The 23985-nt window shown below is 47.5% G+C and overlaps 1 protein-coding gene across 8 annotated transcripts in view; it reads left to right on the plus strand.

The window, feature by feature from the left end:
• TPCN1 (two pore segment channel 1) overlaps positions 1 to 23985 on the plus strand; it is a 48349-nt gene that overhangs the window by 13791 nt on the left and 10573 nt on the right. For 7 of the 8 annotated variants that reach the window (XR_013957965.1, XR_013957966.1, XR_013957967.1 and 4 more), the window contains 18 exons: positions 6784 to 6908; positions 9209 to 9385; positions 10646 to 10759; positions 11018 to 11148; positions 11969 to 12057; positions 12631 to 12665; positions 13258 to 13316; positions 14097 to 14196; positions 15193 to 15309; positions 16235 to 16359; positions 17608 to 17656; positions 17844 to 17907; positions 18945 to 18989; positions 20001 to 20057; positions 20147 to 20200; positions 21505 to 21577; positions 21799 to 21906; positions 23094 to 23165. Coding sequence is in view for 1 of the 8 variants with exons in the window: in XM_080629045.1 (XP_080485171.1) it covers positions 6784 to 6908; positions 9209 to 9385; positions 10646 to 10759; positions 11018 to 11148; positions 11969 to 12057; positions 12631 to 12665; positions 13258 to 13316; positions 14097 to 14196; positions 15193 to 15309; positions 16235 to 16359; positions 17608 to 17656; positions 17844 to 17907; positions 18945 to 18989; positions 20001 to 20057; positions 20147 to 20200; positions 21505 to 21577; positions 21799 to 21906; positions 23094 to 23165 (1594 nt within the window). In the remaining 7 variants the exon portion in view is untranslated. Of the gene's footprint in view, positions 1 to 3897; positions 4017 to 6783; positions 6909 to 9208; positions 9386 to 10645; positions 10760 to 11017; positions 11149 to 11968; positions 12058 to 12630; positions 12666 to 13257; positions 13317 to 14096; positions 14197 to 15192; positions 15310 to 16234; positions 16360 to 17607; positions 17657 to 17843; positions 17908 to 18944; positions 18990 to 20000; positions 20058 to 20146; positions 20201 to 21504; positions 21578 to 21798; positions 21907 to 23093; positions 23166 to 23985 lie in introns of those variants that run through there. The other variant, XR_013957971.1, reaches the window with a different exon arrangement.

Here is a 23985-nt window from a genome sequence, read left to right on the forward strand (position 1 = left end):
TGCAGGACGTAAATGTCCAAGTGAATTGTCATAGCTTGTCCCCCATTGAATGGTGAGCAAGCTGCAAAGCAAAGGGTTAACTATTGGCTCTGACTCACTCAGAGCAATTGCTGGCTGGAGCCGTGGCTTCTGCTGAGACAAAACAGTTTCCTCCCAAGCTTTAGCTGCTCTGTCCTTGTGTTCAGCTTGTGCGTCAGGGTTTTCACATGTGTACAGTGCAGATGTTAGCAAGGATACAGTGGTCCTCTAATTAAACAGCGCGGGGCTTAAGTTGTCTTCGCTATAAGACGATAGGCAGCACAACTGCTACGAGGCAATAATAGATAAGAAGTGGCTTACCATGCTGAGGGACATCTGCTCATCCTTCATGTGGATTCAGCTCCCTGGAGTGTGGTGGATGATAACATGAAGGGAGCTCGTGTTGGTGCTGTAGGAACTGACTGGATTCTCAGGGGAAGGTGGGGTCGGTGCTTCGGTCGCCTCGCGCCACTGACAGGAAGTGGCAACATCCATATTTTTACCAATAAACTTTTCTGTGTTAAATAGGAAGCAGAAGTGACTTTATTTGTTGAGCTTCATGGCAAGTGAGTGCTGTGAGGATATAGTAAGACAAAGAGCCCTGAGGCCTTTGCATATGTTTCTGCTGTGCAGTCGTCTCGAAGGAAGAGCGTGACTCAGTTACGCTGACTTGAAATACTCGCAAGTAAATGATTTCTCTTGCAGCAGAAGGGCTTGGCACTGTACTCTGGAGCTGCCCTGCTTTTCCTAGGCAACAAACGGCTAGTAAATTGTTTCGACTTCCCCATGGCTGTTCAGTTCCTTCCCATAACATCTCCCGAAAGCAGGACAGGCACTGGGATGTGTTGAGCTGCAGAGCTCACTCCTGCGATGCTGAACTGGCAACCAGACACTGAAGGCAGTGATTTCGCTGCCTGTATCTCTCACCTCTGAGATGTGTGGCCAAATGCCAAACCAGCTGCGCTTTCCAGGCAGCTTCCAGCTTTTGTTCCTCCTGGGTAGGTGAGTCTGGCCTTGAAGAAGCCAAATGCACACATGTTCATGCTTCAGCACTTGAAAAGGAGCAGTTTCTTATCAGCCGCAATGGAGCGGGGATATAAATCCTCTGGAGGTGAAGCTACATGGCATATAAGCACTTGGAAGGGAAAATGCCATGGTTGGTGCTGGTACCACTCCAGCATACTTGACTAATATCTTGGCTTTGGGACTGCAGGCGCCTGTACAGCTTGTGTTGAGGAAGGGTAGGCATCTACTTCATTTCCATGGTTTTTCATGGATTTGTATCTTCTGTGTGGGCATCTCGTGCAGTTCCTGGCTTTCCAGGAGAGGAGTGCTGCTGCTTGTCTTGACAGATAAATGCTGTCCTCCTCCTGCAGCCTTCTTCCTCCTCTCTGCAGCCTCAGAGAGCTGGCAGCTTGAGCCAGCATGGGGATCCTGCACTGGGACAGGTCAGGAGGTCCAGGAAAGCATCTTTGATCCTGTTGGGATCTACCTTCTTCCATGGCCTTCCAGCATTGCTGAGTGCCTGGTTGAGTTTCCTTTTAACTGAAAGCTTGAGCTCTGTGAATTAGGGTAATTGGGTACAAATACAGTCAAGAGGGATGGTGTAAGGAACAGAGGTGGGATGATGAGTGCAAAGCCTGAGGAGAAACGGTTAAATGGTGCAGCAGTGATGTTGATGAGGGACTGAAGCTGGGTCACTCTCAGCCTGCTTCATGCCCTTTCCCTGCTTGCAGAGAGGTTCAAGCCTCCCAGTGAGTCCTTAGTGGTGCTTACACATCCATATGGACTCTTACAGCAAGCTTGGGAAGTGTTTGCTCAACTCCAGGGGGCCACATTTGCCTTGGACAGCCTGCACTCTTGGAAGTGGGTCCCACTGCAACAGGAAAAGGCAGTGCTCCTGGGGAAAAACAGCTGGCAAGTGTGTTCCCTAAGAGGGTTCATGAAGAAGAAGTTGTGACTGTGAGGGTAGGGGTAAATGCAAGGCAGTTCTTACAAACAAGGTTGAAGAAGGAAAGAAAGGACAAAGTTGGTACCAGATTATATTTAATGAAGAAGGGCCACAGAGATGCTGCGAGGGCTGGAGCAGCTCTGCTCTGGAGCCAGGCTGAGAGAGCTGGGCTGGGTCAGCCTGGAGAAGAGAAGGCTCCTGAAGGGGAGACCTTAGAGCAGCTCCAGTGCCTAAAGGGGCTGCAGGAAACCTGGAGAGGGGCTTGGGACAAGGGCCTGTAGGGCCAGGCCAAGGGGAATGGCTTGAACCTGCCCGAGGGGAGACTGAGATGAGCTCTTAGGCAGAAGCTCTTCCCTGTGAGGGTGCTGAGGCGCTGGCACAGGGTGCCCAGAGAAGCTGCTGATATCAGTCTGAATGACAGATTGAACTATAAGGATATTTTTGCTGCATTATGTCACTTGCTCTGCCTTCCACACAGCTTGCAGAGTTCTGTTATCACAGGTATACGTGCTAAAATAGCATTATCGTGGCAGGATGGCAGTGAGCAGCTCCATCAAGACCTTCCTCAGCCTTTTAGGAGAAAGCCCTGGTGAGTCCAGTAAAGGCACATGGCTTTGGAGGCAGGCGAGGTAATTAGAAGCATCTCAGTCTGTTTCAGTGCAATGCCATAAAAAGCGTGTGCTATCTAGAAAGCAGAACATCTGGCAAACAGGCTAATGAGAGCCAGACTGGGAGAGCTCGGAGGCAAATGGGAGAGCTACCCTGTAGAGTTTGTTTATAACTCTTTGAATCTCTAGGAGGTTACTAGTTTGGATTAAAAAAATACATATATATTATCGATTAAAACAAATGCAGACACCAAAGAGCAAACAATGAGAGTCTGAACTGACTTCAGTTGGATGCGTAATAGCCTGGCTGGGGGGGTGGTTTATTCCTGGGAATGTTTTCTGTCCCTTCTTCCCCTTCCAGCTCTGCTCTCAAGATCCCCCATGAGCATCTCCAAACCAGAGGAGTATATTGGCTGTCTGAGCCAAAGGAGACTTTTCCCTTCCCCTAAGCAGGGAATTTGTTTTGCAACGGGAGAAGTTTGGGCTCTGCAAAGTTTCTGCTCCTGCTCCTTTTTCTTTCTCTTTTCTTGGGTTTTTTTTTCTTTGTGGTTTTGTTTTTTATGGTAATGATGACATATGGAAACTATTTACACAGGAGCATGCTCTGCTGCACTGAATGGGAATGTTGGAGTCCCGGCAGTATCGTTCCGGATGCCTTGTGTAAGCAGCCAGCTGGTTTTGCTTTTCCTTTTTTTGCTCCCCCCTCCTCTTTTCTTTCCCTCTCTCCCTTTTCAGGGAATGCCTGGGATAAGTTACACCAGTGTGGAAGGAAGCTTTGCCATCTGTGAGCAGCTCAGTTCGTTTACTTTGTCATGCCCCTTGTACTGTGAGCTCCACAAATAGCTGTTTTCTTTGCTTGCCGGGGGCACGGGGGAGGCTCCTCACTGTGAGCAGTCAGCACTTGGAATCCTTTCCCGTTAGCTGTTCACGTGCACTGGTGAGCAAGTTCTTGCTCTATTCCAAAAGAAGAGAGCACGACACACGAAACCTGGCTTCCCCACCACGGTCATGCTTAAAAGCTCCTTGTCCCGCAGCTAAGCCTTCCAACAACTTGCACTTAGAAACATCCTGCTGCTTAGACAGCGATAGGGAAACGATTTAACTGAAGTCTGAGCCACCTTCCTCAGAGGGGAGGGGAGAAAACGTTTAGTTCTGCAGAGAGCAGAGGAAAACCTTCTGTGCTTTCTGTAGCTTCTTCAGGAGAAAGCTCTGCAGCTCTTCCCTTGAAGGAGCTGCGAACTGAGGATCGGCGTTCGGAGGGGAGGGAGGGAGGAACTTCACATCTGACTTGTCTCCCTGTCCCCATCCCTGAAGCCAAGCGTGCCTGCTTCCCGATGTGGGAGCTGCCATGCAGTGGAGAGAGCAGCCTGCCATCTACTTCGAGGATTACGGGAGTCCTGTGGAGAGATCCTCCTATCTCATTGAGCTCCATACTAATGGTAAATGCCGTCGGGGATGTTCTGCAGCACGAGCGGAGCAGAGTTGGAGGTTGCATTAGTCTGTGTCATTGTTATCATGGGAGCAGCTGAGGAAATTAGCTAGCTGGAGGGCTGCCAAACAAACAGGCAGAGGGTTGCTTTTCAAATGTATTATTATTTTTATTATTATTTATTATCCAGATGATGCTCTTGCCTCAGGGATGCTAGATCAACCTTCTGGTACCTGATGGGGAAGGAGCTGAGCCACAAAATGCAGCTCCCCACTTCACCAGTACATTTTCTGTGCCTAGAAAGATGATGCCTGGTTGAGACAGGAGGAAAACATCTTGGGTTTCTAGAGTTATTTTTTGTTCCTGATTTGCATCTCCGAGTGCTGTTTTGTATTCACAACCTTGATCTCATGGGACATCTCTTCTGTTTCAGCTGTGAGTCCTCTGTGTGAAATGCAGAGAGGGGGCCTGGGTTTTTACTGGGGTGTCTCTTTTCCTAGTGTTGATCCTTTTCAAAGAGAGGTTGGTCTTTGTGAAAAAGGGTAAAGGTGGTTTTGGCATCTTTTGATTTAGTGATAATTTGTTTAATGCTACAAACCTTCGCTGATTTGACCACAGTGTGCTTTGATGTTCTACTGTAATGCTCCAGTAACATGGTAATATTGTAAGGACCTGCTTAATACATCCCTCCTCCCCAGAATTGCTGGTACAGCCAAGGTATGGATTCTGTGCTATTTCAATGCCTCCTGAACGCCCCCCCCTGCAGTCCTGATCCAGCTCTGGGGCAACAGCACAAGAGGGACGTGGAGGTGTTGGAGCAAGGCCAGAGAAGGTCATGGAGATGCTGCAAGGGCTGGAGCAGCTCTGCTCTGGAGCCAGGCTGAGAGAGCTGGGCTGGGGCAGCCTGGAGAAGAGAAGGCTCCTGAAGGGGAGACCTCAGAGCAGCTCCAGTGCCTAAAGGGGCTGCAGGAAACCTGGAGAGGGGCTTGGGACAAGGGCCTGTAGGGACAGGCCAAGGGGAATGGCTTTAACCTGCCCGAGGGGAGACTGAGATGAGCTCTTAGGCAGAAGCTCTTCCCTGCGAGGGTGCTGAGGCGCTGGCCCAGGGTGCCCAGAGAAGCTGTGGCTGCCCCATCCCTGGCAGTGTTCAAGGCCAGGTTGGACACAGGGGCTTGGAGCAAGCTGCTCCAGTGGAAGGTGTCCCTGCCTGCGGCAGGGGTTGGAGCTGGGTGAGCTTGAAGCTCCTGTCCAACACAAACCAGGCTGGGATTCTACGATTCTATGACAGAAGGAGCGCTGAAAGTGCAGAAGGGTTTTTGCTGTCAGGCTGCAGTCTGTCTCTTTGAAACACACACGTGGTAAAAGCCTTATAAATACTAATATTTCAACTTTTTAGAGCTCACTATATAATGCACGTTGCTGTCGTCTTTGAGTTACAAAGCAAACAAACCCAGAAGATTCCAGTCCTGGGCATAAATAAAAAGCTCCATCATTCACTTTGTTCAAGCAATGTGATCATTCAAGGTGTGAAAGGGATGTGGGCGAGGAATCAGCCTCATCCAAACACTTGTCCAGATTTTGAGTGGTATTTTAAGGCTCTGGGGGAAGCAAGGAAGAGAAACAGGCTTCATGCTGCAGGATTCTCAGCAATCTGAGCATGCAATCTGGAAAGGCTTCACAAATCCCAGAGAAATGTTTTCTTCCTTTGATTTGAGGGTGGAAAAGGCAGCTGGGGCTCTGCATTGGTGAAGGGGTTTCTGCTTGCTTCCCACTGCCTGCCTCTGTGCCAGGAGCACGGTGGTGCTGTTCCTCTTGGTGGGGGTAGATCTTTTTGGCATTGGCATTTCATCCGCTCCGGAGGGTGTTCTAAAGAGACTGAATCACTAATTCAATCAGGATTATTTTGTCCTAGCAAAGAGATGCAGCAAATCTTCAGCGTGCTATCACGAGGGAGGAAAAGAACCTCATTGTCATTTTGCTCCCACCCTCAGATAACTTCTCATAAGACAGAGAGAACAAGCTACCACATCACAGCTTCTGTGCTCATAAAAAGCAGGAAATCAGCACTTCTGCACTGGCAAGATCCATTTTACATGGGCTGTCTTTGGGAACATGAGACACCGGAGGAGGGAAGTCTCTGCTGAGAGCAAGAACTGTGTGCTTTGGGTAGTGATTGAAACTCTGGAACGCTGAGTGCCTGAGCAGCTCACCACAGGTTTCATGCTCAGTCCTGAGCAGGTCTCACTGGGGTTTACTCTTTGTCAAAGGTGCAGAATCCCAATCCCAGAAGCAGCAACCAGGTGCCATTCCCTTTCTGAACAGTAATTGTCTTCATGCCTGGGTTTCAGGTGTTTTCATTTCTTTAATGAAATCTTTAGTTATGAAATCTGGTGCTAGTGTTCAGTAAAGCAGTTTCTGGTAGGGTTTTCCTGGTGAGACTTGAAAGTTCCAACATCAATCTGTTGGATATGAAAAGAACTAGGAAGAGAAACTCTTGCTATTTGTTTCCATCAGAGGGGTAGTGATATTAAAGAGGATACTGTCTCTTGCTGATCTTCTGGAAGCATTCTTGTGCTGAAATGCAGGGTTTGAGTGTGTCTTTTAAGCTCCTGCATGCAAAGAATCAATTTGTCTGTGTACAAGCTGCCAGTGTCCTGGGTACTCTGCCACCTCTCGATGCTTGTCTCTGGTCCCGGTGCCTGCCTTGGTTCATGCCTCCTGATCAATCTCAGCTTGCTTAATTGTCAATCAATGTGTCTCTTATTCTACTGCTGCAGATGGAGGTAGCTATGATGTTATTAATGACGCATCCAGCCCTGCTGCGGGGGACTGCTGCGCGCAGCAAAGCTCTGCCCGACACAACTGGGAAATGAACTACCAAGAGGCAGCAATCTACCTCCAGGTGAGCCCTGCTGTTGGGGTGCTGTGTGAAAAATGGACTCCTCAAACTCTGGTGGTGCTTGATAGAAGAAACATCGAGCTTCCATCTTGAGGTTAATAGATTGGCTCCTTGTGAAGGAATCCGCTTGAAGAAGAGAAGCTGCATGGAGACCTCAGAGCAGCTTCCAGTATCTGAAGGTGGCTACAAGAATGCTGGAGAGGGACTCTTCATCAGGGACTGTAGCAACAGGACAAGGAGTAATGGGTTTAAACTGAAACAGAAGTTCAGGTTAGATCTAAGGAAGAAGTTCTTTGCTGTGAGGGTGGTGAGGCACAGGTTGCCCAAAAAAGCAGTAAATGCTTCTAGCCATGGCAGGGAGTTGGAACTGAATGATGGTCGTTTCCAACCCAAATCATTCTGTGACTCTATGATACTAAGAGCGGGGCGATGCTGGAAGCACCTTCACATGGGCTCTGGCAAGTCATTTGGAGCAACTGAACAAGGTACCCACTCTCTCCCAGTGTCACGTACTGTAGTAGTTGAGGGATTCAGTGTGTGTTCAATTCTGCCACCTTGCCATGGAGATGTCTGTAACTTGTCCCAGATTGTCATGTCATCTCTTCAGTCATCATAGGGTGAATGGTCAGTGCTCTCCTGGAGACATCTTGTGTTCTGGAAGTGCAGGTCCTATTCCTGCCTTGGTTGCAGGTTGGATGGGTGGCCTTGGGATGTTTGTTTAGCATCAGTCAAGCCCTGCAAGTCCTGTAAGACACGAGAGCAGCACTGACAATGCACTGGTAGCTCCAGGCCCTCCCAGGCTTTTGTTTAAACTCATGATTCTTGGAGCTGCTCTGCAAAGGGTCATTGAGTTGCTGCAGTGGCTGATGGTAATGTACACAGCAGGCTTGGCCCTTCACATGCACATTATTCTTGCTGCTGCCTTGACCAATGGTCATAATGACAATGTCCTTGAACTGAAGTAGGCAGAACTTAAAGAGCATGCAGCTTGTTTATTTGAACCAGTAGCTGCAGGCAAGAGTGTCTTATCTGAATAAGAGGACTCTGTGTCCAGCAATGTTTTGAATTGCTTGGCTACCGAGAGGCAGAATTGAGCCTGGTTTTCATCCTGCAAGTGTGTTTTGTCAAGCATGAATGAGGATGCCCTGCTGCTGGGAGCTGCAGCTCTCTTGGAGTGAGGGATATGGAGCTCACTGCTGGGTTCTGTCCTGCTCGCAAGCTGGCTGCCTGACCTGGCAGCGCTCCCTTGTTCTTCAGCAGAAAGCAAGATGAGTAAATGAGAAATGTTTGAAACCCTCTTCTGAATTAGTCTCGAGAATGCTTCACTTCTTAGAAGAGATCCTGTTTCCTGACCTTGTTACCCATTTGCAATCACAGTTACTCGCCTTTGATAGCAATAGCTTGCTGTCCTTACAGTAATTGCCTACCTGGAAAGATGTTAATTTAAAAACCCGCAAACAAACCATTTCTTGTGCATCTGAGTGTCCCAGCTGGTCTCTTATGATGGTTTCCAAGAGGCTGCAAGATTCCTGTGAGTAACAAAGGCTCCCTTGCTTAAACCACTGACTCAAGAAAGAAAAGAAGCTGTTGGGTGCTTCTGCATGAAAAACCTCTAAATTCTCCCCAAGCGAAGTTTCATCCTAGAGGTAAAGAAGGCACTGATGTAGCTGTGTAAAAATCAGTTGCAGGCAAATTGCTAAGATGGAGCATCTGACCTTTTCCTGTTAATTAAGCTTTCTAGTTAAGAGGGAGTGACAAATACGCATTGAGGCTTGTTAATTTTGCATGGAGTCCGTCTTCCCACATTCCTGAAGCAGAAAACGCTGCGTGTGCTCCAGTGTTTTCTCCCAGCCATTTTGCAAGGCCAAGATAAGGAGGAGCCACTGTCAGGCAGGTGCCCTGGAGTTTATCTCTGTGTTTTCCTGTCTGTCCTGGAGAAGTTAATCAAAGCAGTGTGTAAACATGTGGAAGTGAGGGCAAGTGCGTGCTGTATTTGTGCTGGGGTGTTGACTGAAGTTTCTTTGCCTACCTTTATAAACTCTTTCAGCACTCTTCATTTTAAGGCTTTCTGAAGCAGGAGTTTGTGGATATTAATGAGTTTCATTACTGAAACATGCTTATGAACAGAAGTGTGGGTAGAGCTCATTCCTCAATAAATAGATCAATGTTAGGCTGTAAAGCGGGGATAGTCTGATGGGAATTGTAAGTAATCCTTTTGAAAGTCTGTGTTCTTCATGTGGAAAGCTCTGTTACAGTACCAAGAGTCACTAATGCTGTTCTCTTCTTTATTCCTCCTGCCCTAGGAAGGAGAAAATAATGACAAGTTCTTCACTCATCCCAAAAATGCCAAAGCACTTGCTGCCTACCTCTTTGCACACAATCACCTTTTCTACCTAATGGAGCTGAGCACAGCACTGCTGCTCCTGTTGCTGTCTCTCTGCGAAGCGCCGGCTGTTCCCATGCTCCGTCTTGGCATCTTTGTAAGTACTTCTGGGCACAATGAAGAAGTCTGCCTGTTCTGCAGTGCTGGGTGCAAGGAAGAAGGTGGCTAAGCATAGAGGAAGAAGGGAGCAGTAGCAGGAAGAAAGCCACCTGGCTTGTTCTGTAAATTGGTTGACAGCAGAAAAGCCAGCCAGCAAAACATCCTTTTTTCATCTGATGGGCAGAGACCCCAGTGAAAGTATCATTTATGTCATATTCTCCATTTGTGCGGATGAGAAGTGTGTGGGCTTTCCTTTTTCTTGTGCTAACTCAAGAATCTGTGTGCTGTTAAAGTCATTTTCAGGGTTAGTGCCCTTAGCTCAGCACCATCACTGGTTCCTAGAATGCAAACAGATCTCAGCCTGGGACAGGTTGCTAAACCTCCTCCTGGCCTCTCCTCCCAGTGTTGTGAGCACTCTTTAATGTGTGACTTGAAGTTTTATGTCTAACCTCCCCAAAATGCAGGCTGAGAGAAGGGACACGCAAACTGATGCGTGCTGTTGTCAGTCCACAACCGCTTCATGAGGTTACCACTGTCAGGCACAGTGCTAGGAGCTGCTGTTGCTGCTGGAAGAATCTACATCTGCTTTTGGGGCTGTTAATGGTACTCTAGGACATGCCAGGGGTGTAGAACAGCTGTGACAACCTGAGGTCAGAGTAGTCCTCAAGATGAGGCATGGCTGCATAACTCAGTTGGGTTTTGAGCAGTGACTAAAGCTGAAGTTGTAAGAAAATTCTGTTGTCTTCTTTCTGCTGCATTTTGCATATTTCAACAGAGCCGGGGTCCTTCAGCACTGCCTAAAGCAGCGTTCTCTTCCAGAGCTTGATAGGACCCTGTCTGTGGTTGTCCAGAATGTCTGGATCAAGAGAAAACCTTTCCCTATGGAAATCCTCTCTGCCCAGCAGCTCTTCTTCCTGCATTACACTAGAGCCCTTCAGTCTCAGTCTTCTGAAAATGTTTCTGCTCAAGTTACTGGTGTCTTGCCCTTTTGTTTCGAATGTATCAATGCATTTTTGGATGTGTTCTTCAAGTCCAAAAGGGATGTGGATTTCAGGAAGTTCTGAGCTCATACTGATCAGAGGACAATAATAAAAGCACAAAGCAGATCAGTGCTGTGTTAGCCTTGGGTTTTCCTGCATGTGTCAGAGCTGTGCTCAGACTATGGTCAAACCCATGTGCTTCTTGAGAAAGGAAGGGCAGAAGCTTGGCCTCTGCTGTGCTGCTGCTTTTAACCAGAAGCTTTGCTGCATTCTGACAGGTCCATGCAACCCTGGAGCTGTTTGCGTTAATTGTGGTGGTCTTTGAACTCTCCATGAAGATGAGGTGGCTGGGCTTCCAAACCTTTATCAGGCACAAAAGAACTATGGTAAAGGTAAGCTGTGTGTTTGAGTGTTACTGTTTCTCCTTCAGCATCTTCAGGAACCAAAGAACCAGGTTAAATATTGGCCTATGCTGTAGCAGAGATGACTTAGCCATGTGTCCCAGCTGCCAAGTGATTCATGTGAGATCTCTTAAGCTGTCAGGGACAAGTCCCATGCTTCAAGTGTCCAAACAAATGGGTGGTCAGTGAGAGCTTTGCCTTTGCCAAAAGGAGACTGAGCTGTGCCTCTCATTAACCCTTTCTTTGCAGACTTGTGTGCTCTTTGTACAGTTTATCGAGGCCATCGTGGTGCTGGTGCGCCAAACCTCGCACGTGCGCATCACCAGAGCTCTGCGCTGCATCTTCCTGGTGGACTGCCGCTACTGTGGGGCTGTCAGAAGGTGAGTGGGCAGCTGGCTGGGCTTTCTGCTGTCATGTCTGCGACTGAGGGGGTAGGAAAAGCACCCTGATCCTGCAGGCATCTCAGGATGTGTCTTTAAGGGGCATTTTGGATCTTGTATCAATCTTTTGTAATCGTGACTGAAGTGTACCTGGTGTCTTGGCAATGCAGGGAAATTTCATAGTTAGTAGCTTTGGATGTGCTCATAGAATCGTGGAATGGTTTGGGTTGAAAAGGACTTTGAGATCATCCACTTCGAACCCCCTGCTATGGGCAGGGATGCCTCACGCTAGACCGTGTCACCCAAGGCTCTGTCCAACCTGGCCTTGAACACTGCCAGGGATGGGGCAGCCACAGCTTCTCTGGGCACTCTGTGCCAGGGCCTCACCACCCTCACAGTAAAGAACTTCTGCCTTACATCTATCCTGAACTTCCTCTGTTTAAGTTTAAACCCATTACCCCTTGTCCTATTGCTTATGTGTACTGTCCTCAGCTGTATAAACCACCTCAGAGAGCACACATGGCTGTATTGTTTCTGGCTCCCAGGTTTGTCTGTATAAACCGCACGATGAATCACAGAGCTTGTCTTTAGTCTGGAGCAGGAAAGTTGACAGGGTGACATTGATATTGTTTGCAGTACCTGAGAGCTGCCTGCAAAGGACAGATAGGTAGCTTGGAAACAATCTTAGCTTTCTACTTCAGATCCTTGGAGGGAGTGGGAAGGAAGTCCTCAAGTATGGTGTGTTGTCAGGGTTTTTTTCCCTTGCCAACCTGGAAGAGAAAACATGCAAGTTTTACTTCATTGCTGTTCTATCTTGCAGAAATCTGCGACAGATCTTCCAGTCCCTCCCACCATTTATTGACATTCTTCTCCTCCTGCTTTTCTTCATGGTGATTTTTGCCATTCTGGGTGAGTTGTATTTATGGAAGCTGAAGTCATGCTCTGAAACCAGACACACAGCCTGGATGAATATATAGCTGATCAGACTCAAAGTCCTGCCAAGTTCTTCCATTTATCCCATTTCATCTGCAGTCATCTGGAAGGCAGAATTAAAGATCCAAAAGATCTAGAAGCTGAGTATTTGATTTTGAGACAAAGGTCCTTTTGACCTCTGCTAGAGGATAGCCTGTGCTCTGTGTTTGTGGTTCCATCAACTATCCCTCAATCCTTGTAAGTTTAGTCTACATTCCCACAAATACATATATCTGTAGTGTACCTGTTACAAGTCCTATACTCAAACCATCCTCAGAAAGTTTGCTTTCCAAAAGGGTTGGTGAAATGCCAATGTCATGTATTGGCAAATCTGTATGGAGAAGGCCTTCCAGATACTCTCCTCTTCATGGTTTCAGAGAGGGCTCACTCTTAGTATGACCTTCTTTTTGGGAACAGAGACTCACTAATGCGTGACATTAAACAGACTGGTTTTGTTTGTTCTTTCCCCCTTTCTTCTCTCCTCCTCTCCATTCCTTACTGCTTCTCCAGGTTTTTACCTGTTTTCTCCTAACCATTCGGATCCGGTGAGTATCCCTGATTCTTGCAGCTGAAACTTCAGTCCCAATTTAACAGGCTGAAGAATCAAACGTTGTGTAGACATAGCCTGTTCCTGGCAGGCCAGATGCAAGCTGGTCAGAGGCTGCATGGCAGTGTTACCCTGGTTTGCTCTCTGCTCGGAAGGAAGACAGTGCAGAGAGCTTCCTTAAAGACAGGATGTCCCAAAGGGAACATTCACAGAGTTGTTCCTTGTTCTTGGTGCATTAATTCAGTCAAATGAGCCGCCTGCCACTGTCCCCAGGGGAGGAAGGTGTCTGGGTGGCAGCCTGTGGCTGTCAGAGTCTTAACAGCCACTGCTTCCTGCTGCTGTGAGCCTGTAACTTGTTGGGAGTAAGTACTGCAAATGGATGAGCTTTTAATTGGTTTAACTCTTCACATGCCATCTGTTAGAGACCTTTAAACCAGATCAGTGCTGAAGTACCCTTTCCCTAGGGGAGGCATCAGGGAGCTGCAGAGCTGCCTGTATTGAAGGGAATGGGGGGAAGGTTGGTTGTTTTGTGAATGAAATGTCACTGTGAAATTCTGCTTGCATTTTGTCATGGGAGTGTTTTCTTTCAGTACTTCAATACCTTAGAGAACAGCCTCGTGAATCTCTTCGTGCTTTTGACCACTTCAAAGTAAGTTCATGCCTTCCTAGCTCAGGATTTCACTTTGTCCTTAAGGAAACCTGGCAGAGCCGTGAGTTTGTTTGCAGAAATGCTCCATCTCTTTTCCTCTGCATGAGAGGGAGATTCCCTGGGTCAGCCTCATGGGAAGAGCTGGTATTTCATTTGGGCTTAGGACACTGTGACCTCAGGTGCACAGTTATCTCTAAGCAGCTCAGCCCACATCATCACTGTGAAGGCAGTAAGTGGGGAAATGCCTTTACTAGGCCTTGCACCAGGAAGGGAAAGTTTCTCTTTGTGCTCCTTTGCCAGCCAACGGTTTGCTGTTGGGAAGTAACTTCCTATTCCTCTGCTTCAGTTCACCTATCTACTAGGAAAGGCAGATAACAGCAGTGGGTAAATACCGATCCACTGTGAAGGAGAGCTCTGAGGGTTAGGAAATTAGCAAAGGATGGAATAAATCTTCAGTTGTAACCCCCTCACACCGAGGGTGTGCTGCTGTTGTTGCTACATGTCAAAGCACAGCCCTTAGCCCCGTTCCAAACCCCTTTTGCCCATTTGGTTTTTGGGATGTGCAAGGAATGTGCTTTTCATATTGATGTTTTTCACCGTGCTTCCACGTTCCTGCTGCTCGTTGCTAGGCACAAACCTGTGCCACGAGCAGCCCTGTTAGGCAGAAACGTGCAGTTCTTCAGCTGTGAGATTACACACACCCCTGTGCCTCTTGCCTTTGTAGTGGGATGTGTAGCATGAGCTATTTGGTGCTTAAATCTGTGTCTTTTTTAAATGCAGTTTCCCTGATGTGATGATGCCATCTTACGCCCGGAACCCCTGGTCCTGTGTCTTCTTCATAGTGTATCTCTCCATTGAGCTCTACTTCATCATGAACTTGGTGAGTCCCGTGATGAAGCACTTGAATTCTCTCTGCCTGACTTCAGAGCTCATTACCCAGCAGAGGCTTCCCCATTCCCAAAAGTTCTCTATAATAACCTGAGACCCTTTGGCAGAATACTCCTAGAAATGGCAGCTTTGCTACAGACAGGACTCTCTTAATGTTTAACCACAAGGAATTGAACTAAATCACACAAAATCAAAATGATATCTTTCAGCTTCTCTCACATTAATATCATGCTTGGAGTGACATACTCGGTTGCATGAAATTTATTGTCCTTTTCTGGCATAATTATTTATCATAAAATGGCATTTTATGATCTGGCCTTGCCTAAAATACTTTCTAAATCAGTCTGAAGGAGATGGAATTACTAAGGATGGCAGGACTTGAGTGCTGAGAGCATGGCTGCTGTGCTGGCTCTGCTTCTTGCAGCATCTAGGGCAGGGCCAGGACCAGCTCAGGGCAGGATGTGAGTGGTGGAAAAGGGCTTGCCAAAGGAGTTGAGGAATTCTGCAACCCAAGGTGAGTGATTTGATGCTTGGTGTTCACTGCTGCTGGCCTAGATGGAGAGTTAACTTTGACATGGGTTGCCAAAGGAGGATGAATCCAGAGAGAACCCTCGAAACCTACTTTCCAGGAAGAAATCATGACATTTTACCAAACCTTTTAATACTGTTCTGTTGGCATGTGTGAGGTTTAGCCTTAGCTCCCAGAGCCACTAGCAAGTGTATGGGAGGCCTGAAACATCTGGATCTCTTCCAAAAAATGGATCAGTGTGTGTGCAGTGTGCTTGGTGATCCCTTTGTGGGATCCCTTATGGACAACAGGCCCTCACTGACTCCACTTGCCTCAGCCAGTGTAGTAAATGCCTCCTGCAGGCAATGCCTCTCATTGCCTCTTTAGGCTGGATGCTGCCTCTTTGAAGAAGCACTGCCTCAGGTAGCTGCAGAATGTGAGGATCAAACCATGACTTTCTCTCTTGTCTTCTCTCTGCAGCTTCTGGCTGTTGTGTTTGACACCTTCAATGACATCGAGAAGAGGAAGTTCAAGTCCTTGCTGCTGCACAAGCGCACGGCCATCCAGCACGCGTACCGCTTGCTGATCACCAAGCAGGTACAGGGCTCTGCAGGCACTGGGGTGCAGCAGGAGGGAGGTCAGCAGTGTTCGAACACCACCAGTGCTCTGGAGAGTTTAAAAAGCATGTTCCAAAAGAGGTGTTTGGGGTTTGTTGCCTGTAATCGCACCAAGGGCTACTGGGTTTTTTCATTCATGTAACTTGTGTGTATCTGTTTCTGGAGGAAAACCAAAGTAGTCTGAAATTCAGTGTGCGATCATGGAAGTGTCTTGATAAAATGAGTGCAATCTGTTCTGGAGTGCATGCAGGCATTGACTTCTTTCTGGTTCAATGTGGATCATTGGACTTGCCTCTCAAGTACCAGTTCTGAGAGGAGGGGTGGGTCATACAGGTGAAGATCTGGTACAGCTGCTGGGTACTGCATGAGTAAATGATTCAGAAACAGAGCTAACACACCTACAAACAGCTCTTTACGAGAACAAAACACTTGGGGAGAGGGCTGATTTCTTGCTTAACTGTGGAGCAGCAAAAGAAATAAAGCCCAAAAATAATAACCCACTTCTAGTAGATTAGTTCCTGTTTAGGGCACGTAGCTGATAGTCTTAAAGAAGTGCCAGTAAGGGGATCTATTAGGCTGCCTCCTAATTTCCCAAGAAGAGGGGTTCAACTCGGTTGCTTGAGGTGTCTGGTTGGACAATTTTCCCATGATAGGGCAACAGGGAAGAGTTCTGCATTTGCTGGGGGGGAGCTGATTGCCAGGAGAATTCCTGATCTCTGTGCTCTGGGATTAGCTCAGCATGTTGAAGTAATAGCTTAGGGTTCTTCTGGGGCTTAGTTCTAATGGCATCTTACAGTGATGGAGAAATCCTGCCTAAACCAAATCCAGAGTGAGAATTCAATCTGTCAGCCTCTGTGTGCTTCTGCCTGATGTTGCTGCTTCTGACAACATTCCTTTGTTTCCAGAGGCCGTCTGGAATTTCCTTCAAGCACTTCGAAGGGCTGTTGCGGTTTTACAAGCCTCGGATGTGTGCCAGAGAGCGCTATCTCACTTTCAAAGCACTGAATCAAAGCAATACTCCTTTAGTCAGGTAGGATGGGGTCTTCCTGCTGCACCCAGAGCAGGGAGGTTGCTTTACTCTCTGAAGCTATAGGCTGTACTTCGGAGAGGATGGCTGGGTTTACGGAATGAGCATTGAGATGTGGGAATAGAGTTAAGTGATTGAAAGGCTTTGCCTGGAAAGCAGCTTGGAGGGGTGGGTACCCTGAGAGCTGAGGTTTTCCTTCGGAGGCGATGGAGTTCCTGCGTGCCCTCTTGTGGATACAGCGCTCTGCTGGCAGCCCCTTTCCCACCTCCCCTACCAGAGCAGAGCAGGGAACTGAGGAACAGCATCAGGGCCTGCGAGGAGCATTTCTGCACACAGTGCAGCCTCGCAGCTTAACAAGTTTCTGTGCTTTACCAGCAGCTGGCTGCGTCCCCCAGGGCTTTGCTGATTAAGATCTGGTTCTGCTGGTGCTTTCAGGACTGCCATCCGCTGTGTTATGAGGCAGAGAATTACCATCCTGGTGGGTGGATGGGGGCAACCAACTCCAGCCAGCATGGAAGTAGAGGGGAATAGAGCAGGAGACCTTCTCTTCCTTTTCCTTTGTTCTGGCCACAGATAGGCTCCAAGTGAGTCTCCCATGAAACTGGTGCTGATGCTTCTTCTTAAAATCAAGTGCCACAGAGAAGTATTGAAAAGGGCATAGGAAGAAAAACTGATTTTTTAAATGTAGGCACCTAAGGACAGCAGTACAAGTCTGAGAAGTTCAGCATCCTCACTTCCAGACAGCTGAAAGCTGTTACGGGCCTGACCCTGAGCACCTAGACAGGCACTCATGGTTTATGAGTTTCTTTGCTTTCATGTCCTTGTTCAAATACCACTGTTACCTTGAAAAGAAAATGTGCAAAGATGATAGAAAAGGACTGTACAAGACATCAAGACAGTCCAAGGCTTCTTCAGGAAGAGTAGTACGAACTCCATCTCTTGCAGTTTGCCGTCTAAGCCTCAGGACTTCCCTCTCAGTGGTAGAGTTCTGGAGATGAGCAGGGTCAGAGTTTCCTCTAAGAGCTGTAGCAGAAGAAGGTTGGCTTTGCACCCTCTTGTGCCTATTGTCAGTCAGTAACCCTTAGCCAGGCTGGGAAGAGCTCAGTGTTGAGTTCTATCAATCAGCTGTGGTTCAGCTCTAATAAGGAGTTAATAACTTCCAGGGACTCTGTGCTGCTGCTGCCTGCCAAGGAGAGTTAAGGATGTAACCAGCTCCAAGGCTCTGATCAGATGCTTCTTTCTGTTTTGCAGTCTGAAGGATTTTTACAATTTCTATGAAGTTGTTGGCTTAAAATGGAAGGTGAGTATTTACTGGGTGGAAAAGAGGGGAAGTGTGTGTGGGAGGCCGGTGGTTAGAGAGAAGGTAGGTGGGAAAGCAAGGCAGTCTAAAAGCAGCAGATGCTGGGGATAAGGTGGGTGTCCATCACAGCACATTTCTGTATGGATGTAGCATCGACTACTTCTGATTGTGGCTGTTCTGCTTCCAGGCAAAACGAAATCGGGAGCACTGGTTTGATGACCTTCCAAGGACAGCATTCCTTATTTTGAAAGGTAACAGGCTGTGCTTTCATGACAGCATATGTTCAGCTAACAGGAGGAGCGTTTCTTTACAATGACAAAGCCCTCTGAAGGGATCTTCTCTTATGTCCATGGTAAACCACTGAATGAAGGCCTAACCTACCCTCTGTGTGTTCAGAGTCTCCAGGGAAGATTTCTGTCATGTAAATATTCCCTGTGCTCTGTCCCTGGCTTCCTTAAAACAGGAGACTTCTTGGCAGAAGCAAACCCTGAGGTCATGGAGGGCTGTGTTCCTTTTTGAGCACAGAGGTTAGGTGGGGATTTATGATTCCCAAATCCAGTACTTCGTATTGGTGCTCCATACCCCAGGCAGCAGCTCACTGCAGTGACTGTGGAGTGGGATTTGTGTGTTCACAAAACTTGGGCTTCCTACTTCCAAGCTGTGGTTGCAGCGCTCATACAAGTCAAGTTGAGGTTGGAACTGCATGAGCTTTTTAAGGTGCTTTCCAACCCAAACCACTCTATGATTCTATAAGTGCAGCTGCTCAGGAAGGGGAAGGAGGTCTGAAATACCCATCAGTGTGATCTGTCTTGGTAATGTGATTTCTCTCTCATGTCCCAGGTTTCCTGATTGAGTGTAGTCATTCACAAATAAGAACTTACCTGCAATTCTTTCTCAGCCTTGCATGCTAGTGGAAGACAGTTAACACCATCATGATCCAAACACACAGCTGCCCTCTCTGCTGATGCACTCAACCCTCCTTGACAGCATGTGTGTTGTTCCAGTGCTTCGGCAGCTGCATTTACCTCTGTCCACACCACAGAACTACGATATAGAGAGGGGGGAAAAAAGGCATCTTGGGGTTAAGGATAGTGAGTTCATTGCTGCTAAAATCCTAGAGGAAATTGGAACTTGGTCCCAAGAGGTACAAGTTAATAATCTGCTAATCTGTGTGGCTTCAGTGCTGAGGATTAGTATGAAAAATGTCTCTAAGCAGGTGATAGAGGAATCTGTGTGAGGTCTGCAGGATCACATAAACATGTGTTTTGTCATACTTTCCTTCATGCAGGCATCAACATCCTTGTGAAGTCCCACGTGTTCCAATACACTATGTGTAAGTAGAAGTAACAAACTGTCTCTGCTTGGCTCCCTTGGGCCCGGTATGCTGTGTCTGCCAGCCCTTACAAGGTTTTCAGTGTGGTGAGGCCTGGTTTTCGCTCTGAGCCATTGCTCAGGTACAGTTTTGGTAGAGAAGGAGGGACCTTCATACTTGTACCAAGCACTACAGCAGCCTGGACTCAGCTCTCACTGTGTTGAGTTTTCTAGGGAGGCTCATTGGTTCACTGCTTCATAACACACTTGTGGGTCTGAGTCTGCAGGAGTCAGCTGCTTGTGCTGAGGTAGGTTGGTGGGATCTTTCACAAGCCTTGAGGGGTTTATCTTGCTGGGTAAGGAACTGCCTTGTCAGTCAAACACCTTCTTCTGTTTGTACTTAAGAAGGTGCAAGCATCCTTATTGCTGGAGGGATCCCTTGGCAACTGCAGGAATGATTGTGTGCTCCTCTTCTCTAGAAGAACATGGCTGTGTTCTGAAAGATCTGTTCCTGCTCAGTCATTCGGAGGTTTTGAATGTTGGAGGAGAAGGTTTTTTGTAAATTGGGGTACTAAACTGAAGAGGTTGGGTGGAATGAGGAGATCTGAGTGAAAAGGAGAGGTCCTGCACCTCCAGTTCTCAGGATCTGAATGTTGGGGAGCAGCGATAGATCCAACAAGGCTTTGTCCTGCACTGTTGGAGACTCAAAGGTCCTTGAGATCTTCTTCCAGAACTAGGAGGAAGCTGAAATACACAGGTAATAACATGGCAGAATGTAAGATAATGATGAGTAAAAATTATTTGAGCTGATTCAGACCATTGGTTTCTTTTAGTTTTGTTTCCTTCTCAAGATAAAGGTACCACATCTGTTAAAGACCTGGGAACACTCAGGGTGCAAGAGTCTATAAGTGTGTTGGATAGGAAACAGTGACCCTGCCACTTGTCCTATACTGTGCTCTTTTTATTAGCCTAGGAAATGTATATCCTCTGCTCCAGCAGTGTTCTTGCTCTGAGTTTTTACTTTGTTTTCCAGATACTGTGGTGGCTGTGAATGGAATCTGGATTCTTGTTGAAACCTTCATGCTGCAAGGTAGGCAACCTCACAGCTTGTTTCTTGACTGTGGTGCTGGGGTTTGAAAACCAGGGAAGGCCAGACAAAGCTCTTCTTGTGTCTTGCAGGAGGGAATTTCTTCTCCAGAAACGTGCCATGGAGCTACATAGTCTTCCTCACAAGTAAGCTGATGGTTCCAACAGAGGGATGCCATTTCAGAAGGAGTTGGGAAGGGAACAGAGAGCTCTGTTCCTATGTTCACTTTGAAGTACAGATTCCATTTAGAGCAGTGCTGTGCCCGGCAGGGATCGTCAGCATCCACACAGACCCCTGTGAACTCTGCTGCAGCTCTGCAAAAGCTGCTTTCTTACTCCTCTGGCTTCAGCCCTGGGAGCAGAGCAGCCTCATTTGTTAGGCACAGTGTGCAGAGTGATGAGCTCTTCCAGAGCTGGAGCTGTGTGGAGTTGCTCACATTGCTCTGTGCTGCACTGGCTATTCCAGGAGGCATTACCAGCTTTGCTGTGCTGCAGATCTACCACACAAAGCAAGGCTGAGGAGGATACTGAAAGGACTAGGTAAACTAATTGATGAGGTTTCTGATTGAATGCCATTTATATGGTACAAGCAATTGCTTATCTTCATGTGCTGGCTCATTGCACTGCTGTAGAACTCTCCAGTGATGTGAATTCACTTCCCTTCTCCTGCCAGTGTCTCTCGCTTGAGGAGAGGCAAAGTATAGCTCCATTTATATTCCATTCAATGGAATGAAAATAGCATGAAAACTGCAAAAGGAAGTTCTTTGGAGAATCTAGGAGAGGTTACTCTAAAGGATAGCTCTAGTTCCCTGCCATTAGGCTTCAAAACACTTGTTAGGGAAGTTTGAAGGCAGAGGCACTCTGTAATGCTTCTTTTAACAAGGATGTTGTCATCCAGCTCTTCACTTCTCTCCCACCACCCTCCTTGGAACCTGCAAAGAAGGATTTGGGAGTGACAAACAGGGTATCATCATGTTGTTATGGTGTTCTTCAACATACAGGCCCACAAGGTGCTGCCAAGACAGAGGGTGAAAGTAGAGCAGCTTCTCTCTGAAAGCATCTCTCCCTGCAGGTCAAGGCTAGGCTATGGGATGTCGATATGTTCCACTGAGATAGAAGGAAGTGAACAGGTGGGACTGAATTCCCTGCACCACTTTCTGGCCTTTCCAACAGGAGCTTGTGCCTCAATGTTTATAGCATGTCAGCCAACTAAGTGGTTTGTAGACTGCTCTGAAGAGAAATCACCATGAATACAGGGAAATGCATTGATTTGGAGGGAAAATGTCTCTTTGGCATCACACAGAGAATAAGGAAGATGGGTGGGGGTCTGTTAAACCTATGTTCAGAAGTCCTGTACTTAAAGCACCACACATCTTTGAGGGCAAACCTTTGCATAAGCCCTCCTTGTGATGCTGCTCGTTTCTGACCATGGCTGTCATCTTGTCTTACAGTCTATGGCGTGGAGCTGCTCTTGAAGACCACTGGGCTGGGGCCTGTCGAGTACCTGTCCTCAGGTTGGAATCTGTAAGTGTGCACTGATATTGTTGAGAGAGAGGTGGTCAAAATGCTTGGGTTAGAAAGACTGACTTCTGAGATGAGTTTTCAGGCCTGTAGACGAGGCCAGCAGCAGGCCTTGTGTATCTTGCTACGCTGGAGCAGCACCAAGTACCTCTTCTCTGCTGAAACACTAGTGCTAAATCATTGCTCTTGTTTTATTGTGGTGTTTGTTCCGTTTTTCTCTCCAGCTTTGACTTCTCAGTCACCCTGTTTGCATTTTTGGGGCTCATGGCACTGGCGTTTAACATGGAACCCTTCTACTTCATTGTGGTCTTGCGACCCCTTCAGCTGCTGAGGTGAGATGGGAAGGCTGGAGGGGGGGTACAGAGGGGAGAAAACAGCCAGGCTTGTTTTCCATCAATCCAGTTGAGGACAGAGCTCCTTACCAGGAGAGGGCAAGGACTGCTCTGTGGGTACGTGATGTGGCAAGCAGGAATTGCGTGGGGTAATGAGATTAACCAGAGTTACCAAAATGAATGATAACAAAAACTTGGGATGGCATATGAAACCCCACGCTTTGGAGCTTAAGCTGATCTCTAATAGAGATCAAGGGATTTACCAGGGGCAGATTATCCTGCGTCTGCCTTCGTGGGGTTCTTACACCTCCTCTAAATGGTCTGATGCTGTTCAGAGGAAAGCTTGTTGTGTCAGGGTGAGACAGCCTGAGCCACTTTAATAACTTCCATTGAATTACCAGAAATTACAGTTCTCAAAGGATGCTGCTTTCCAGGGTGAAGTGCAGCCCTGCTCTCACTGCATCTCACACACCTGAAGCGAGACTGTGGCCTGTAACCTCCGTGCAGCTCAGTTATTTGGGTCTGATTAACCCTCTCGTTTCGAGGCTGTTGGGACGTACCTCTGCAGAACAGTGCAAGGGCCACAGTGGGAAGGCATTGGAGGCAAAATGTTGTTCTGTTAAAAACAAACTAATGTGATTTAGCTCTTCAGTGAGGATTTAAAGAACACTTTATGACACTCAAGGGGGGGGGAATACTGTTTTCTCTGTTGCTGCCCGGCCAAAGGCTGTGTTTGGCAGCTGTGTTTCTCTGTAGAGGCTGATGGAGTTGCCAACTCTTACATTAGCTCAATGTAGTTTTCTTTCATCAATTTTTATTGGGTCATGGGGGAAGCACAGAAAGGAGTAATGAATCCTGACCCTGTGCACGGGACTAGTTCAAATTCTTGCAATTTATTGTGGGTTAAATCACTATTTATGCATCGTGCTGTGTAAAAAGACCTTGACTTTTCCTTGAGATTCCTCAATCCTGTGAACACGTGGTTGAATGTGCCATAAACATTCAGATGGCACAGTGGGACAGCGTTAGGTGAGCAGAAAGAGCAGATCCTGTGAGTTTGATGTCAGGAAACCTTGCTATTCGTTGACCTGGGAGGTAGAGAGAACTGTGATACCACCACAGCAACCCTGCCGTGTGTAGGTAGCTCCTCCTTTAAAAGCTTCTCCTTTAAAGGCTTCTCCTTTCAGGCTGTTTAAATTGAAGAAACGCTACAGAAACGTGCTGGACACTATGTTTGAGCTGTTCCCCCGGATGGCCAGGTACTAACTTCTCCTTTAGTGATGGTAGGGAGAGGGCAGTGAGGGTTTAGTGTCTAGGGCTGGAGTCTAGGATAGGGACCTGTGAAACGTGCTCAAGATTTGATCTGTCTGCTCTGATCTGTCCGTAGATTGTTACTGATCCTTCCGTGTGCTGCAGTGGGGTGTTCATCTTCCAGTTTCTTGGAGCAGTGTGTGATAAGCAACACTCCAGCACCCTGGGCCTCCTCCTACTTTTGTGTTAGGAGCATAACTACAAGCCAATGCTCAATTTTTCTCCCCCACCCCAGCCTTTGATGAGAAGGGAGGTCCATTTGGGAGGAACACTGACATGAATATACTCAGCCTCTGACGTTTAGTACAACCACTGAAGAGCATTATTGTGAAATGGTGGGGCAGAAGGAGCTTGGTGTTTGAGTGGGGCATCCTCAGACTTTATTCCCTTGAAGGAGGTCTGAGCAGAGTGTGTTAGTTAGAGAGCCCTGTTCTTGGCATGGTCCCTGCATCCAAGGACATGGAGAGGTCAGAAACAGCGTGTGTTGTTCTTCAATAAAGAAACTGGAGAGGCTTTTGTTTACCAGAAAAAGACAGACTGGGAGGGGATCCAGGCTGCCCTTTACTTTCTCTTTTCAGTGAGTGCCAAGCTCCTTGTCCTAGGACTTCTTGAGTGAGAGCAGGCAAAGAACTGCAGAGCCACAGCAGCAGGGAGGGTGGTCTGGGGTTCCCATCCATTGGAAATGCCTTCCAGAGCAACCAGCCTGTGAGTGTTTCCCTGCCCTAGCAACTCTTCAGTAACACGGTGCTCTTTCTGTTTTTGCCTCCA

The sequence above is a fragment of the Psittacula echo genome (assembly GCF_963264785.1).
Source record: "Psittacula echo genome assembly, chromosome: 13".
Taxonomy (NCBI): Eukaryota; Metazoa; Chordata; class Aves; order Psittaciformes; family Psittacidae; genus Psittacula; species Psittacula echo.